Here is a 17,061-nt window from a genome sequence, read left to right on the forward strand (position 1 = left end):
ACCTCTTCCTTAGGGCACTGAGAGAATGCCTTCTAGATATCGGTATCCCAGAGGACTGGAAAAGACTTGAGCAGAAAACCTAATCAATACAAATAGTTCCTACCTGAAATAATGCCAGAGAAATTTCTACAAATTTTTGAATTGTCATCATCTTTATCAAAGGACTATTTTCTACAGCCTCTATACAACAGGCACCACACTACGGGCACACAGCAATGTAAAGACCCAGTAAAATCAGTATTACAAATATTTCAAGACGCAATAACACAATTTTCTGTTAGGACAGAAAATTCCTAGAAACTTATTCATTATAAGTGGGACACAGGGGAAACATGTATTAAGAAATAATTTTTATCAAATATGTGCAGAATATAGGGATAAGAGTTGAAATCTCTCCAACTACCCCAGAACCTTCCCCCCATCCACTCCTCAGAGAGGGTAAGGCACATTGCTTTGTGAAAGGTCCAAGGCCCTCCCTACTATACCCAGGCTGAGGAAGTTATCCATCCAAAGAGAATGGGATCCCAAAGAGCCACTATAAGCAGTAAGGATAAATTCTGGTGCCAATGCCAGTGGCCCCTCAATCTGCCCCAGCCATACAACTGTCACCCACATTCAGAGGGTCTATTTTGGACCTATGCTGATTCCTTCCCTGTCTGGCTACAGTTGGTGAGCTCCCCTTAGCTCAGAAAAACTGTCTCCTGATTGGGTACTGGCTTTGGGGGAGCCTAGGCAGTTTGGATGCTCATCTTACTAGACCTGGATGGAGGTGGGTGGTCCTTGGACTTCCCACAGGGCAGGGAACCCTGATTGCTCTTAGAGCTGATGAGGGAGGAGGCAGAAATCTTTAATAAATAAATTAATTAATTAATTAAAAAAAAGAAAAGAAAAACTGTCTCAGTGGGTGTTCCCATCATAGTCTTGACCTCTCTGCTCATATTCTCACTCCTCCCACTCTTCAAATGGATTTTGGGAGCTCAGCCCAGTGCTCTGCTGCAGGTCTCTGCCTCTGCTTCTATCAGTTGCTGGACTAAAGTTCTATGGTGATTGGGCTAAATTAATATGTGAGAATTAGCCTAGAAGAGAATGGGCCAAGCAGTGATTAAAAGAATACAGTTTCCGTGTAATTATTTCGGGGCATAAGCTAGCTGGGCAGGCGGCCGGGGTGTTGGGGACGCAGCCCCGCCGCCGCCCTTATTACTTTATATGGCGCCCAACGTGGACAACTGCTTCCAGATAAAGCCTGAGACAGCTTGGGAAGTAATTCTAGAACAAAAGGAAAGCATTGTGCCTCGTTTCTTGGTAGCAGCAATTTCTCAGTTCTACTCTGCTTGCTAGAGGCAAGCAAGCGCCTCATCTAAGAGAGGCTTCCTGACTCAGCTTTAGCTGCAAAGCCTGCAGCTCATTAAGAGGTCCTGCCACGAAACACTTAAACAGTGTTGACGAAAAGCTGAACACATGCTTTTCGGTTTTCAGCCGCAGGAGGAAAAAAGCTGCGCCATTTAAAAATGCCGGCTTTCTGGGCTGTCCTGCCAGGGCAAACTCTGACTGTTTGAGGCAGGAGAGCCGGCTACCGAGAGGACTTGAGTGTTGTCTGTTGTAGCTCACTTGCTGGCAGGGACCTTGAAATGCCATGCAGTTGTTGCAGTAAACATGGCTACAGCTTGTATATCTGCCATGAGGCTGGAAAGCTAAGGAATGGACTGGATCTAGCTGGCAAAGCCACGCCTTTAGTCCTACTGAGATTGCTTGGTAAATTAAAGATTCATGTGGTCAGAAAAAGAAAGATATACAGTAAAGAGAGATTCAAAGACAAAGAAAATTTCTAAATGGTTTGAAGTGTGTTAAAAATATATGCAGACTAAAAGTTGAAGTTCTTAAAATAAAAAACAAAAAAAGGAAGAGAGTTGTTGTGTGTGGTAACACACGCCTTTAATCCCAGTGCCTAGAAGGCAGAGACAAACAGATCTCTGTGAGTTCAAGGTGTAGTAGTGTACACCTTTAATCCCAAATGCCTGGGAGGCAGAGACAGGCAGATCTCTGAGAGTTCAAAGACAGCCTGGTCTACAGAGTTACTTCAGGTCAAAGATACAGAGAACCTGTCTCAAAAAGCAAAAAGTTAAAAGTAAAAATAAACGAAATAGAGGTTAAAACAAAGCTGCACAAAGATGGAAAATACACAGAGAATCTTGATACTGTATGCTATTATGCTCTCTTTGAATTGTTTGAATGCTGAGGAAGGAGTGACAGCTGCTAAAAGATATTTATTTATAAATGCTGCTGAACTAATCCAACATAGATATTTTGAAAATGCCTTGAATTTGAAATTTGGATCTAAGGACATGATGCTTTGGAAAGGAGTTTCTTGTTTTGTTTTCACAGAGGATGAGACCCTGTTCATTTCTTCTATTCCGATTTGGTATGATGGACCACGCCCTCCTGAAGGGTTGGTGTGAACGCCTTCAAAAAATTGCTTCACTCAACTGCCAACTGAGATGAAACTAGCACACAGGTTATACCATGAAAGACCTAATTAACGACGCCCCCATTCAGCAGGAAGCAGTTTGGAGAGAAATAACTGCGCCCATATTCCCAAAAAATGTTTATAAATGTTCTTTTACATTTAAAGGGGGATATGATATAGATATGAATAATTTGCATTAGTATAGATTTTGCTTTATTGATAGAGATTTAAGGTCAATTTTGTTATATATACATATAAGTGTTTCTGATTTTGATTAAGGTATTGTGATTGTGTAGTTCATTTAAAAATGTAATGTATAATTAGGAAATATAGGTTGTTGATGGATAATCATAAATAATAGTCAAGTTTGTAGTCATGTTAGTTAATATTTTCTAGATGTGCGTAGATATATTTTAGATAGGCATTCTTCATATTTTTTAAAGATTATAGAATATGGCATTTTAAATGTTTTAATAACTAAGGACTTTTCATGACAATGAGACACTGCTCCTGGCAGCACCAATGTACTTCAAGAGGAAGATGGGCATCGAAGAGGCACCTTATGGAGTTTGATAGCCATTTGGGCAAGAAACTGCTCTTGCCTGGACTATTGCATAAACTGGACACAGAGAACCCGCAGAGAGGGGACTACTGAACTTGCCTAAGGTGAGATGATCTTTCGGGGTTCCTGATTCATGAAAGAGTCTGCGAGACATTCTGCAGGACACAACAGATAGTGACTGAACTGACTTTGAATTTTCCTGCTTTATGGAAATATCTGCTGGGTACCATGGGCCTGAAGGCTGAAGATGGATGCCCCAACGGTACAAAAGAACTTTGGGTGACTGTCCAGGCAGCGAGATGTCTTTGTCATTTCTAGAGTTTGAAGTTTCTTAGTTCTTGTTTACTTAGGTAATATTATATCTTTCTGGAGTCTTTGATGGAGTTAAGAATAGTTAGTTATAGTTATAGTTTTCCTTAGTTATGATAAAGATTATTGTAACTTTTACTTGATAACTGTTTTGTTATATGTAATTTTGCTATGTTAAAGCCTTTTTTTTGTTTAAACTGAAAAAGGGGAAATGATGGAGGAAGGTCATTGGCTAATAAAGGCACTGCCCTGGCCCATTTTATTGGTTAGAGGATAGGTGGGAGGAGTAAACAGAACAAAATGCTGGGAGGAAGAGGAAGTGAGCTCGGAGTCTCGACAGCTCTCCTCTCGGGAGCAGACGCCTGAGAGAGACGCCATGCCCCGCTCCCGGAATGAAGCTCCGACCCAGGATGGACATAGGCTAGAATCTTCCCTGTAAGTGCACCTTGGGGTGATACACACAGATGATTAGAAATGGGCTAAATTAATATGTGAGAATTAGCCTAGAAGAGAATGGGCCAAGCAGTGATTAAAAGAATACAGTTTCCGTGTAATTATTTCGGGGCATAAGCTAGCTGGGCAAGCGGCCAGGGTGTTGGGGACGCAGCCCCGCCGCCACCCTTATTACTTCAGGTGATATTTAAGATTCACCAGTTTGACTATAGGTAAGGCCAGTTCAGGCACCCTCTCCTCTATTGCTTAGGGTTTTAGCGGGAATTTTTCTAGAGCCAGGCGGAAATGAAGTAAAGCTCTTTAGCTAATGCCCAAATAAGAGTCGACACCCAAAAGATCCACCTTCGGTTGATGCATTTTCTATATGCTGCTGTCATCCTTAAATCTCTTTCGGGTCCCAACCCCAGCTTACATTTCAAACAATTTAAAAACAGAGACAGGAGACTGGAAGTCTGGCCACTGACGCAGATGAGAGATGTACACAGCAATGATACTGCATATTGCCAGAATTATTTTAACTATGCTGGTGTTGTTCTTTTTCAAATAGTTTGTTACTGGGGCACCTGGCAGAATTACATTTTCCTGATAAGAGCACAGGGGATTAATGGCAGACCTGCCTCCCATTCCCAGCTGTCCCTTCTTTGGTATGGGATCAGTGACTGGTGGCTGGTTTTAAGTCAGGGTTGTCTCCTTTGTTATGAGAATCAGAGCCTAATGGCTGCTCAATCCTGATGAGTAAACATTTTCACCCTAGCACCCTAAATTTTGTGTAACCCAAATAGGCCCAGTAAGCATGCTAACTTATCTCTGGGGTGCTCTGGAGGCAGTGCTCCTTTAGTGAAATTCCACTTGTGTGACTTATGTTTTCTAAGCAAGTTTATTAGTAAGTCCTTTATAAACACCAATTCTATCACTTCAGCTTCTTCAACAAAACCCATTCCATATCTGAAATTCTTATTGGTGCTTTCTAGTCTGTTAAAAAAACAACCCAAAGGCAAGTTCAACCAACTTGGAAAATGGAAGCATATGTAATTGAAGAAGCTAATAGGGGAACAGAAGATGTAAAATTCATTTCCTGCCAGGTTTCCCTTGCAAGACACAAGACACAAGTTAAAGAACTTTTGGATAAGAACAAAGGGATAATAAAGAAATTCATAAAACTATTAAGAGAACCAATCCAGTTGTAGACAAAAGACCCGAGGATCAATAAATATATCAAGCAATGTTCAACATTCTTAACCATGATCAATAAATGTATCAAACAACATTCAACATTCTTAGCCATGGGGAAAATGAAAATCAAACCGTAAGAGGCAAGGAGAAATCAGGATGCTCCAAAGAGACACTTGTGTCTCTCAAGCTACCAGATTACTGGACAACGGACACCAAAGTCATTGAAATTTCCTACGGAATTTCATGCTGGGAGAAAAGAAAGGCCAGCCAGAGGGAAATTTTATCTCTAGAAAAGAAATTTTCCACATTTTCAACAACTTGCCAGACCACCTTACAGTAGGAGACCGCAGCAGGAATGAAAACCTTGGCTTAAAGGTGGGCGGGGTCAATTGGGACTACTTAAATGTGTACTCTATTTAAACTTTAATCTCACCTTCAGACCCCAAAATGGTGGAGGGACTTGATGTATCTCCTTGCTCCTTGCTCAATTCGGCTACATTGAATAAATCTCCTTTTTCTGCTTTCCCTTTAAAATGACTATTATGCACCTGTGGGCAGACTTGGCTTTGGGCACAAGTTGTGACCTCCAAGTTCAGTAACAAAACTACCTGAGATTATTTCTCACCCCAAACAGCATAGCACAATCATCAGGAAAACAAATGACAACAGATGTTGGTTAGGAACTCACACACTATTGGTGGGGATGGATGTACACTAACTAGCCCCACCACTCCAGAAGTCAGTGTAGAAGCTCTTCAAAAACTAAAGATAGAGCTTTCTACCACATGACCTCGCAATGCCAATCCCAGGTATATACCCAAGGCAATCTATGTCACTTAGCACAGAGACGTATGTTCATCCATGTTTTACAACGGCATGCACAATAGCCATGGCAGGGAATCAGCCTGGATGTACAATAACAGATGAACAGATAAAGCATGGTAAAATGAAATATGTCATTTTCAGGAAAATGGATGATATTGGAGGCTATCGTGCAAAGTGAAACAAACCAAAAAAGACAAATATCTGTCCATTTATATATAGAAGTTAAAATTTAGAAATACTGTACTTAGTATGCTTATGTAAAATAAAGAAAACAATTTTTCTCTTATTTATTGTATATTGCTTATTCTTAATATAATACTTAACATATGTGGCATATAATATAATGTATATAATAAAATAGTATAACATATGCACACACATATGTGTGTGTGTGTATATATATATATATATATATATATATGTTGTAATTTTTTTCATTTCCAAGTATGCTATTTCAGTAACCTAATATTAAATTAATTTGTTTTTTTGGACAAGCCTGCTATTCTTCATAATAATCATTTTTCAGGGAAAACAGCAGATGACAAATACTTCAAACTGAAAAAATAATGAATGAAAATCTTGATTTAAGTCAGTTTGTAAACTGGGGAATGGCTACCAAATATCATAATGTTGTAATGTCATAGGGACAAAAAAAGTAATATAATTTATCTTTTTCTCATTAATTGTGTGTGTATGTGTGTGTTCTGCCTGAATCTATGTATATGCACTGAATGCACGCCTGGGTCCTGCTGAGGTTAGAAGAGGGCAGCATGAGGGATGACTGAGAAGCCAAGGACAATGGCACCGAGTCTTGATTCTACTGCATGGACTGGCCTTGTGGGAGCCTAGTCTATTTGGATGCTCACCTTCCTAGACTTGGATGGAGGGGAGGACCTTGGACTTCCCACAGGGCAGGGAACCCTGACTGCTCTTAGGACTGTAGAAGGGGGAGGAGGGGGCATCGGGGGAGTGGGAGAGAAATGGGAGGAGAGGAGGTGGACATTTTTAATAAATAAATAAAAAAGAAAAAGAAAAAAAAAGAAGAGGGCAGCAGAGCCCCTGGGACTGGAGTTACAGGTGCTTGTGAGCCACCATGTGGTGCTGAGACCCAAACCTGACTTGTCTGGAAGAGCAGCTGGGGCTCTGAACCACTGAGCCATCTCTCCAGCCACTTACTTTTATTTTTCAGTGATAGAAATAGAGTTTATTGAAGAAGAGAAAAGGACTCCAGAGAAAGTGAAGGTGCCAGAGATCTGGCACAGGATGTAGACTTAAAAGCCCTAATGTAATTTTTTTCAAGTATGCAACTAAAATCATTACATCCATAACATGTGAAAGTATTTTTTTAATTTTATAAATAAGTTTATCTAATCTGATTAACAGCTTTAATCATCAGTATTCTGTGTTCATTTCATAGTTCTCTTTCCAATGACAACTAAGAAAATGATACAGCACTAACAAAAATGCTGGATCCTATAAAAGATAATACTAGCTGGGCAGTGGTGGCACATGCCTTTAATTCCAGCACTCGGGAGGCAGAGGCAGGCAGACCTCTGTGAGTTCGAGGCCAGTCTAATTACAGGAGCTAGTTTCAGGACAGGCTCCAAAGCTACAGAGAAACCTCCTTTCGAAAAACCAATAAAATAAAATACTAATTATTAGCCCAAGGGAAAAGCCATCATTATAAATGACAATGAAGTTGGACAGAAGGCTGACTTTCTTCTACTGAGCCTCAGGCTCTGTTACACAGAAGTGGAATTCCTAACAAACATGAAAAAATGATTTTGCTATCATATGTAAAGCTATCATTCAAAACTACTACATAAATTCTTTCTGGATCTAATTTTGCCAATTCACATTTTACTAGCCACTGTTCTTCATCCACACACATGGTTAAGAATTAAAAGCAATGTTTCTTTTTCAAGGTTCCAACTCAATTGACACTTCAGTTATTTGAGCTAATATTTCAGTGTGTCATTAAAAACATGAAGTCTATTTCCTCCAAATCATTTGTTTTCAGCACAGTTTTTAAGATATAAGATCATCTTAAGAAATTACTCATAATAATTTAGCTCAGGGAATAACTAAAAAACAAGTCCTCCTAGGCTAGAGAGATGGCTCAGAGGTTAAGAGCACTGACTGCTCTTCCAGAGGTCCTGAGTTCAATTCCCAGCAACCACATGGTGGCTCACAGCCATCTGTAATGGGGTCTGGTGCCCTCTTCTGGCCTGCAGGCATACATGGAAGTAATGTTGTATACATAATAAATCTTAAAAAAAAAGTCCTCCTATGTGAAATAGTCATAATATGTTGAGACTTAAAGTTCTAAGTAGAAAAGGTATGTAGTGCCTTTTTCAGTTTCCCTTGCTGAGAAGGAAGGGAGAAAGAGCTCAAAGGTGAAGGAAGAGTAGTTTAACTAAGAAACAAAGCATCAGAAGAAAAGACGATCCTGGCACTAAGCATCTACCAGTTTTCTAAAAAGTAATTCAAAGACCATGAGAGAGGAGATTGCCACCATAAAAGAACACAGCCACATTCTCAGTAAGCAAGATGAAGCATAAACAAAGTAGAATGATGTTCTAAAAAAGATGAATCTCCTAGAAGGTCACAGAAGATGATATCTGCAATGCAGAGGCAGAAGAATGGAGCGTAGCACAAGGAAACATCGCTCCTATCAAGCCCCCTCACTGGATATGGTGCAGGGTCTCTGCTAAAGATACTAAGAGCAAAGAATATAATCCTGAAGACAATATTAACTGTTTGTGGTAATGAAGGCACCTCAAGGCTAAAAGCCTTAGTTGTAGCAAGCATTTCAAGCAATTAAAGAAACAACTTATGAATTGCTGGAAAGGTGTAAACATATAAAACCACTATCATCCCATCTTTAAATAAGATGGTTTTTAAATAGAGTAATCTTGAAACATTCTTCTGCACTATTCTGATAGAAATATATTAACACTAAATACAGTTGGTTTAGTTGGGCATTGGTGGCACACACCCTTAATACCAGCACTGGGGAGGCATTAGGCAAATAATGAGTTCAAGGCTGGCCTGGTCTACAAAGTGAGTTCCAGAGCAGCCAAAGCTACTCAGAAGGACCCTGTCTCAAAAAAACAAATGGATGGATTGATGGATGGATGGATGGATAGATAGATAGATAGATAGATAGATAGACAGACAGACAGATGATAGATAGATAATACTGTTTACTGTTGGGTGTGGTGGTTCATGCTTTTAATCCCAACATTTAGAAGGGAGAGGCCTCTATTGAGTGTTAGGACAGTTTGATTCACACAGAGAGTTCTAGGCCAGTTAGACCTACATAGTGAGACTGTGTCTCAAAAAAATGTATGTATATATAAAAATATACATAAATTCTCTCTCTCTCTCTCTCAATTTAGTCTTCTTTCAAGTAAAGTGATTGATCATAATATGTGAAGTTATATATGCCAAACTTCTATTAGATAACAGGTCAACTATGCTTCTTGATAATCACTATTTCTAATGAAATCATAGCGCTTTCCCTAGTTTGTTTCAAGATGAGCTGTTAAGCTCAGAGGAAAGCAATGGTAGAGAGTCTGTCAACATAAGCTTTAAGGGTTACTACTAAATTAATTCTTGAACTTGTGACATTATGAAAATATATTCAATACATCCACAGTTTATTTGAAGTTGACACATGCTGTTGGTGACAAAACAAACAGAGGAAAACTAGTTGCTAAGAGTATGGGCTTTGCATAGCAGGATTGAAATGAAACTTGAGACCAAATTTAGTAACATGAGAGACTAATAAACTTCATTTAGACTACTGCACAGCAGTGCTAAGAGTCAATAATATAGCACCACACAGCCATGAAATCTTTAAAATAACAATTAGCTTCAATTTTACAAGTAATTATGACACTCATTTCAGTACTCTGTGATAGAAAGAAATATATTTTAAAAAGCAGATTTTAATAGTATAATTAAATGGGCATTGACTGTCTTATCGAAATGTTTTTGTTTAATATGCTTAATTGTTTATCTTATTTTGAATTAACACATATATTGCTTATTTAAATTTGCTGGTACAATATGATGTTTCAACACATATATCTTACGCAATAGAGTAATTAGTATCATTTATCTTAATTATTCATCATTTCTTCATTGTAAAGACAGTTATAATATTCTTTTATAATTATGTTGATATATGAAACATTATTAGAAATAGTCACTCCAATGTGCTGTTGTAGAACACCAGAATATGCCCATGGAACTCTATTTCTGCATCTACTAACCAATTTCTCCCTAAACTTCCTTTAGTCCTACAGTCCCCAGGGTCTGGTAATCACTCTTTGCCTGCTTCTGTGAGATCCACTTTTCTAGCTTCCACATGTGAGTGTGAACAGGTAGTATTCTTTTTCCTATGTGTGGCTTATGTCACTTAATATACTATAGTCCAGACTTATCCTTGTAACTGTGAATGATAGAAAAGCTTTCTTTCCATCATTCCCTTGTGTACTTATATCATTGATTATTGATTCATCTGTTGACAGATAAGAAGCACCTTATTAATAAAATAATTAGGTAAATATTTTCCCCAAACTTAGTGTTTTAAGGAAGATTTCTTGTTCAAAATTTCTAAAAGGCCTAAGAGCAATTTACCAATATTAAGGTGACATTAGTTAAAACCAATTATAGGAAAATATATTATCTATCAAATAATGAATTAGAAAATAAATAAAATTTTATTATCAGTATAATTTTAATGACAAAAGCAGGCTCCAGGAACTGGAGAAATCTTGTTATGTCTGTGTAAGCCAGGAAATGTTTAAGTTTCCTTGACTAGAATAAAATATCTGTAGGATCACAGTGACTGTTAAGTTACTAGTTAAGTTATTAGATGATTAGAAAAAAAAGCTAACCACTACACAGTGTGATATGTTCTAAGGAGTCAAGAGTCACATCTTTGCGAAAGTTAGCACTTAACTGCTAGTTCTTAAGATCAAGAATCAAAGAAGAAAAAATGTAAAGCTAGTTTCAATAGAATTCTAGAAGCTCAGATTATTTTCCAATTTAATTCTATAAAGGACTACTGTGTAAAAGTAAGTCAAATGTTACATAAAATCACTGAAATGAATAAACCAAAATTAAAGTATACAAAATTATAAAACAAGTTATATTTTCAAATGTATTAGTATTACACATCATTTGATCATATGGAAGCCTTCTCTTAAGTAATCCTACTTTGTAAAATTCACCTGTTTAAAAAAATTCACCTGTTTTATTTTCCATTTACTCCCACACCACATGTTATATGACAGCTTCTTCTTCTCACAAGTTTCACGTGTCTATAGAATTGACTTTAGGAGCCTTTCTCGAACTCTCTATGAGCATCTACCACAGGAAAAAGAAGATTTGAAAACATCTTACCCCTGATATGAGGAACACTTTACAGAAGTCCAAAACTGGTAGAATCTGAAGAAAGCTGGCAGCTTCCAGCGTGTCTTGAAGGGTGTCCATGTTGAGAGAGAGTTTCGCAGTATAGATGAAGTCAATAATTTTCCTTAGACCCACTTTGCTCACGCCATGAAGCTTGATGCACATTAATTCTTGTTCTTTCATTCCACCTTAAATGAAAAGACAGTCAGTTCAGTGAAGGTGGGTCTCCAGTCAAACTCACTTCTATTGCTAAGACAGTCAATTCAATGAAGGTGGGTCTCCGGTCAAACTCACATCTATTGCTAAGACAGTCAATTCAATGAAGGTAGGTAACCCAAGTCAAACTCACTTCTATTGCTAATTAGATGCAGTAAAAGCAAGGGATCTATGCTCCTTGAGCTCCCAAAGGAGAGAAGGGGCTGGCCAAAACAAAGTGCCGCCCCCTATCCCCCCACCCCCTTACCTTCACTCCCCACCCCTGCATCCTCATGCACCAGCCAGTCTGCAGTATGGTTTCCCTGTATACTGACTGGGGAGGGATCCTCTCCAGTCCCCGAAGGAACCCTGTGAATGAGGATGCCCAGCTACAGACTGAGGCTTGCTCACACACCCTGCCAGCTCCTCTTCCCTAACTCCAGAAAAAATTAAAAAAAAAAAAGCAAGGGAAAGTCTTACTCCAAGTACGCATCCATGCCACAGTTGGGTATTTGCACGTTTTCACAGTTCAAAGAGCACTTGAAGGAAATTCTGTCTATACTGATGGAGATCATATATAATACAGTCCTTTAAAATGGTCTCCTGTCACTTCCTGTCACTTTTGATGGATTAAAGGCCACATTATAGGAGCACAGAGTCTCTGATATTAAAGAAAGAAAGGCTATGAAGTGCAAGGGATGGTACAAAACACGCTTCAATTTCCCTTGCCAGAGCAGCAGCAAACAACCACACAGACTGGTGAAGATTTTTTTTTTTTGAAAATATTTTTTCAATGACGCAGAGCTAAATACTGGATTTGAGGTTAGAAATAATAACAATAAAATAATTAGACAAGGCTTTCTTCTGATGTCTTAAAGTGAATGCAGGGTGTCAAAAGGCAACCTACCTGTGAACATAGCTTTGAAGTAGTCACTTGCAGATGCCATCATGACTCTGTGCACAGGGTAGGCATCATCTGTATCACCTGGCATCAGGGTCACGTCACATAGCAGTCCATCAAGGCGAAGCTGGTCAAAACCCTATAACAAGCACATAAATTGAGCCAGGAATCAAGGGGGAAAGGAACATCACAATCCCTGTGTGCTAAGCTTCTGTTTGCGCTCATAGGGCCAGTGTATTTGGAAAACAGAGCCAAAGGAGTGCTCAGAAAGAATCAAAACTGCTTTGTTGATGTGTGTATATATTTCACAGCACGAAAAATAGAATATTAAGGCTAATTTACATTAAGAACAACGAAGGGAAATATGTGAATTTATCTATCTATCTATCTATTTCCCCTGCTCGAAGAAAAAAAAAAGATCATTTAAACTTGTTTTCCCCATATGTAAAATAAAGCCCTTCCCATAATTACATAGATAGTACTGCAACAGGACTTTCAGAGAATCTTTTGCATTTTGATGGCTTTTCCCTCCTTGAGACATACAGGAGAGGGTATCTATCTGTATCAAGTGCAAGACTGGAATTGATTCTATCACCTGAATTCTTTACCCTCTTTGAGAATTAACGCTTTAGCTTTAAATATTCCAATATTCAGCTTAGTGCTGCTGCTGTTTGGCCAATTATCTTTCAAGTCAGAGATTTAATTATCTTTGATAAAAAGGAGTGTAAGGAGTCCCAACAGGAGGCTTAATTGTCTCCAAGGGCTTAAAGGATTAGCAGAGGATGAACAGGCTAGCCCCTGCAGGGGAGAGGAGAGACAAGTCCCAGTGAGAAAAGTACCTATTGATTAACTCCTTCTTCTGAACCTCAAACAAGGAGTTCAGGCTTGTCTACTCTTAGGAGAATGAAATGCTTTGAAGAGTACAATGGACAGATGGAACGATGTATGTGTACCACACAGCATGTTTTACAAGAGGAATTATATAATTTGCTTTATTAAAATGGGAAAAGGTCACAGCAAGCATCTAATGGGGAACTATTCAGAATTTAATAGCCAGGCAAAAAGGAAGAATTTGGCAAGACTCAATCTGTAGTTTCATAGAAACATTCATTTATAAAACAAATCAGAGGTGGTCGAAACTAACACAGACCACTTTCTCAGATTATAATAAACACAATAAGAGCCAATATAAAGGATTATGCTGCTCTCTTTGTATTTTAACGATATTAAAACGTAAAATAAAGTCATGTTTCACAGACTTAAGAAGCGAAAGGTATAATTTACTAAGAATGCAATTCTGAAAAGATTCTACACATAACTATAATACAAACCACAATCTAAACTCCCCATCATAATTTTAAGATTGCTTTTAAAAGTAAATATGTGGTTTAGTAGAACTAAAATGGCAACGAAATTATCTGATCCAACTACTACCCCTCTAGGGAGAAAAAAATAGTTACACATTATACACATACTTTAGGACAGGGTTGTGTATTATATTTGTGCATCTCCGCCAATGAATGGCATGGATTGTTCATAATTATGAAACTGCTCATAAATGTCCTCCTTCCTTTGAAAACACAAATACTCCACACCCTAGCTCTATAATTCATCCCTTGCCTCTCTTAGTCAGAAAAGCAGATGTAAATGAGGAACAATGCATCTAGCCAAAGCAATGTCAACTTGGAGAAAGTGTTCTCAATATTTAAGACTGTTCCTTATTACTCATGTAAGGTGTAAAAAGCTCAGTAAGTTTATGGGAGGTACTTTAAAAATTATGTAAGTATGCATAAGTACTGAATGAGCACACTTCAGTAGGGGTAAGACTGTCAATCATCTGAGATAAGGAGATGCCCTTGGCTAGCACTGTTCAGGCCCAGAACCTTTGAATTGAATTGAGTGCTTTGGCATATACTTTGTAGTAAGTGTTCAAGTTAGGATATTCACAAAACTCCATTTCACTCAGAAGCTGTCAATTAGTACTTTAAAGTCATGTCATCATGGTGGGGAAAACATTAGCCTTTTGTCATATTAATTAGGAACTAGAAGCTTAGCTTCTCCTAAGAGGGAAATGGAATGTGCTGATAGTGCTTGCTTCTCAAAGAGTGTAAAGGTTGAACATGAGAGTAAAAATGGAATTAAGCCCAGTGTTTAGGAATAAAAGGTTGGATCCAATGGCTTAGCTTGTTTTCCCTTTCATCCACAAATAAACTTGACGTTAAAAATTATAGATATATACTTTTTTAAGCAGTGTTTCGGTTTCTCAGGAAATTCGGGATCAACCTACCCCTGTATCCAGCAATACCACTCTTGGGAATATACCCAAGAGAGGCCCTATCATACAACAAAAGTATATGCTCAACTATGTTCATGGCAGCATTGTTTGTAATAGCCAGAACCTGGAAACAACCTAGATGCCCTTCAACGGAAGAATGGATGAAGAAAGTATGGAATATATACATATTAGAGTATTACTCAGCAGTAAAAAACAAGGACTTCTTGAATTTTGCATACAAATGGATGGAAATAGAAAACACTATCCTGAGTGAGGTAAGCCAGACCCAAAAAGAGGAACATGGGATGTACTCACTCATATTTGGTTTCTAGCCATAAATAAAGGACATTGAGCTTATAATTCATGTTCCTAGAGAAGCTAAATAAGGTGAATCAAAAGACAAACACATAGGCATCCTCAGGAACATTAACCTTCATCAGACGATGAAAGGAGACAGAGACAGAGACCCACACGGGAGCACCGGACAGAAATCTCAAGGTCCAAATCAGGAGCAGAAGGAGAGAGACCACGAGCAAGGAACTCAGGACCACAAGGGGTGCACCCACACACTAAGACAATGGGGATGTTCTATTGGGATCTCACCAAGGCCAGCTGGCCTAGGTCTGAAAAAGCATGGGATAAATCCGGACTAGCTGAACATAGCAGACAATGAGGAATACTGAGAATTCAAGAACAATTGCAGTGGGTTTTTGACCCTACTGCACGTACTGGCTTTGTGGGAGCCTAGGCAGTTTGAATGCACACCTTACGAGACCTGGATAGAGGTGGGCAGTCCTTGGGCTTCCCACAGGTCAGGGAACCCTGATTGCTCTTCGAGCAGATGAGGGAGGGGGACTTGATCGGGGGAGGGGGAGGGAAATGGGAAGCGGTTGTGGGGACGAGGCAGAAATCCTTAATAAATAAATAAATTTAAAAAAAAGTCAAAATCCATACGGAAAAGCACAGGTGTACTGGCACATGTCTACATAGCAATGAATAGCCTTGTATCTCAATGTGCAAAGACAAACTTCATTCTTAGAGGTTGTATACTATCTCATGTGGAGACAGCACAGCAATTACAATTGATGCAGTGAAGAACTTCCTGTGGACAGATGGCTCATTCCTTCACATATGGACAGTTTGGCTCAGCTCAGCAAAGGGATCAAGAGACTTTATCCTTATCACAAAGTAAATCATTTTGAATCTATTTACACTATCATGGAAAAAGTCAACCCTTTCTCAGTAATTTGGTGTCATGAGGGAGATTTGAATCTGCCATCAATATATCTACTTTTTGTTCTCATTCTCACACTTATTTTTTTTATTTGAGAATTTCATATGCAAGTACCGTATTTACATCTTGTTTACCAATTCCTCCTGTTTTCCTCCCACTGACTCTCTCTGAAATTACTGATCTCTTCTTCACAACCCCCCCCATTGAATCCATTTTAGAGCAGTTTTTGTGTTCAGGGCTGTACCACTCAGGAGTGGATAATTTATCAGAGGGCTTGTCCTCAGAGAAGACTCATTCTCTCTCCCAACAGCCACTGATGGTTTGTAGTTCTTCATCTAGTGGTGTGGCCTTGAGAGAATTCCCCATCTACATTGGAATGTCAGCTGATGTCATTACACAGGTCATGTTTAGGCAACTATATTGTTGAGATTTTATGGTTGCAGATTTCATGTCCTATATAGGAGACATTATTTTAAAGCAGACTTTCCAGTTGGTTTTCCAGCTCTTACAATCTCCCCACCTTCTCTTCTGTGATTTCCCCTGAGCCTTTGGCTTAGGGGTTGCCCTTGTAGACGTGTCAAATACGGGTTGGCATCTTACAGTCTCCTCTTACCACTTGACCAGTTTTCTCACCAACCTTTCCTCCACTCAACTTTAGAATAATCATCGTAGAGATCCTGCACAAAGTGTGTCCTTTCTTTATAAAATTAATCTTCTCCCACAACTTTGTACTCCTTTTCTATTATTTCTATGAACTTATGTTGCCCACTGCTCTCCACATAGAGAGTTCTGTTTTATGGACCGTGCTTAGCTTCTAGTTAACTTTAAGCATGTTCTTAAAACTCCTTCCATTAATTTAATTTCACCTTTCAGTGTTAGCACCTATCTTACATCTCTACTACTTCATTTCTTCTGGGCCTTGGTTCTGATGTAAGAACTTGTTTGTTCTCAGGACCTGAATATTTACTCTTCCCCCTTCTATAACTCCCCCTACATATTTTTTCTATTTCTTCTATATTCTTTAGGAACAAAAAGCCACTAAAAGGTTTTTATCTTCTTGAAATTAACCAATGAATCAATTTTTCAAATATTACAAAGAGGCATATATATAAATAACCTAAAAGACAGACACAAAATTAACTCAACCTAACAATTTTCAAAATTATTGTATAAGAGGAAAGAATAAGTTGATGTTATCAAATTCTAATATAGAAAAATCAAAAATAAATTACTTTAAAAGCTGGCT

The 17,061-nt window shown here is 38.5% G+C and overlaps 1 protein-coding gene across 6 annotated transcripts in view; it reads right to left on the reverse strand.

Annotated features, from left to right (window-relative positions):
- LOC121439861 (kelch-like protein 13) overlaps window positions 1-17,061 on the reverse strand; it is a 198,177-nt gene that overhangs the window by 11,812 nt on the left and 169,304 nt on the right. For all 6 annotated transcript variants that reach the window (XM_041640477.1, XM_041640478.1, XM_041640481.1 and 3 more), the window contains 2 exons: window positions 12,313-12,445; window positions 11,202-11,398 (listed from right to left, as the gene is read on the reverse strand). In XM_041640477.1, coding sequence (XP_041496411.1) covers window positions 11,202-11,398; window positions 12,313-12,445 — 330 coding nt within the window. The remainder of the gene's footprint in view (window positions 1-11,201; window positions 11,399-12,312; window positions 12,446-17,061) is intronic.

The sequence above is a fragment of the Microtus oregoni genome, unplaced genomic scaffold (assembly GCF_018167655.1).
Source record: "Microtus oregoni isolate MIOR12 unplaced genomic scaffold, Mior012 000063F_ref0000156, whole genome shotgun sequence".
Classification (NCBI taxonomy): Eukaryota; Metazoa; Chordata; class Mammalia; order Rodentia; family Cricetidae; genus Microtus; species Microtus oregoni.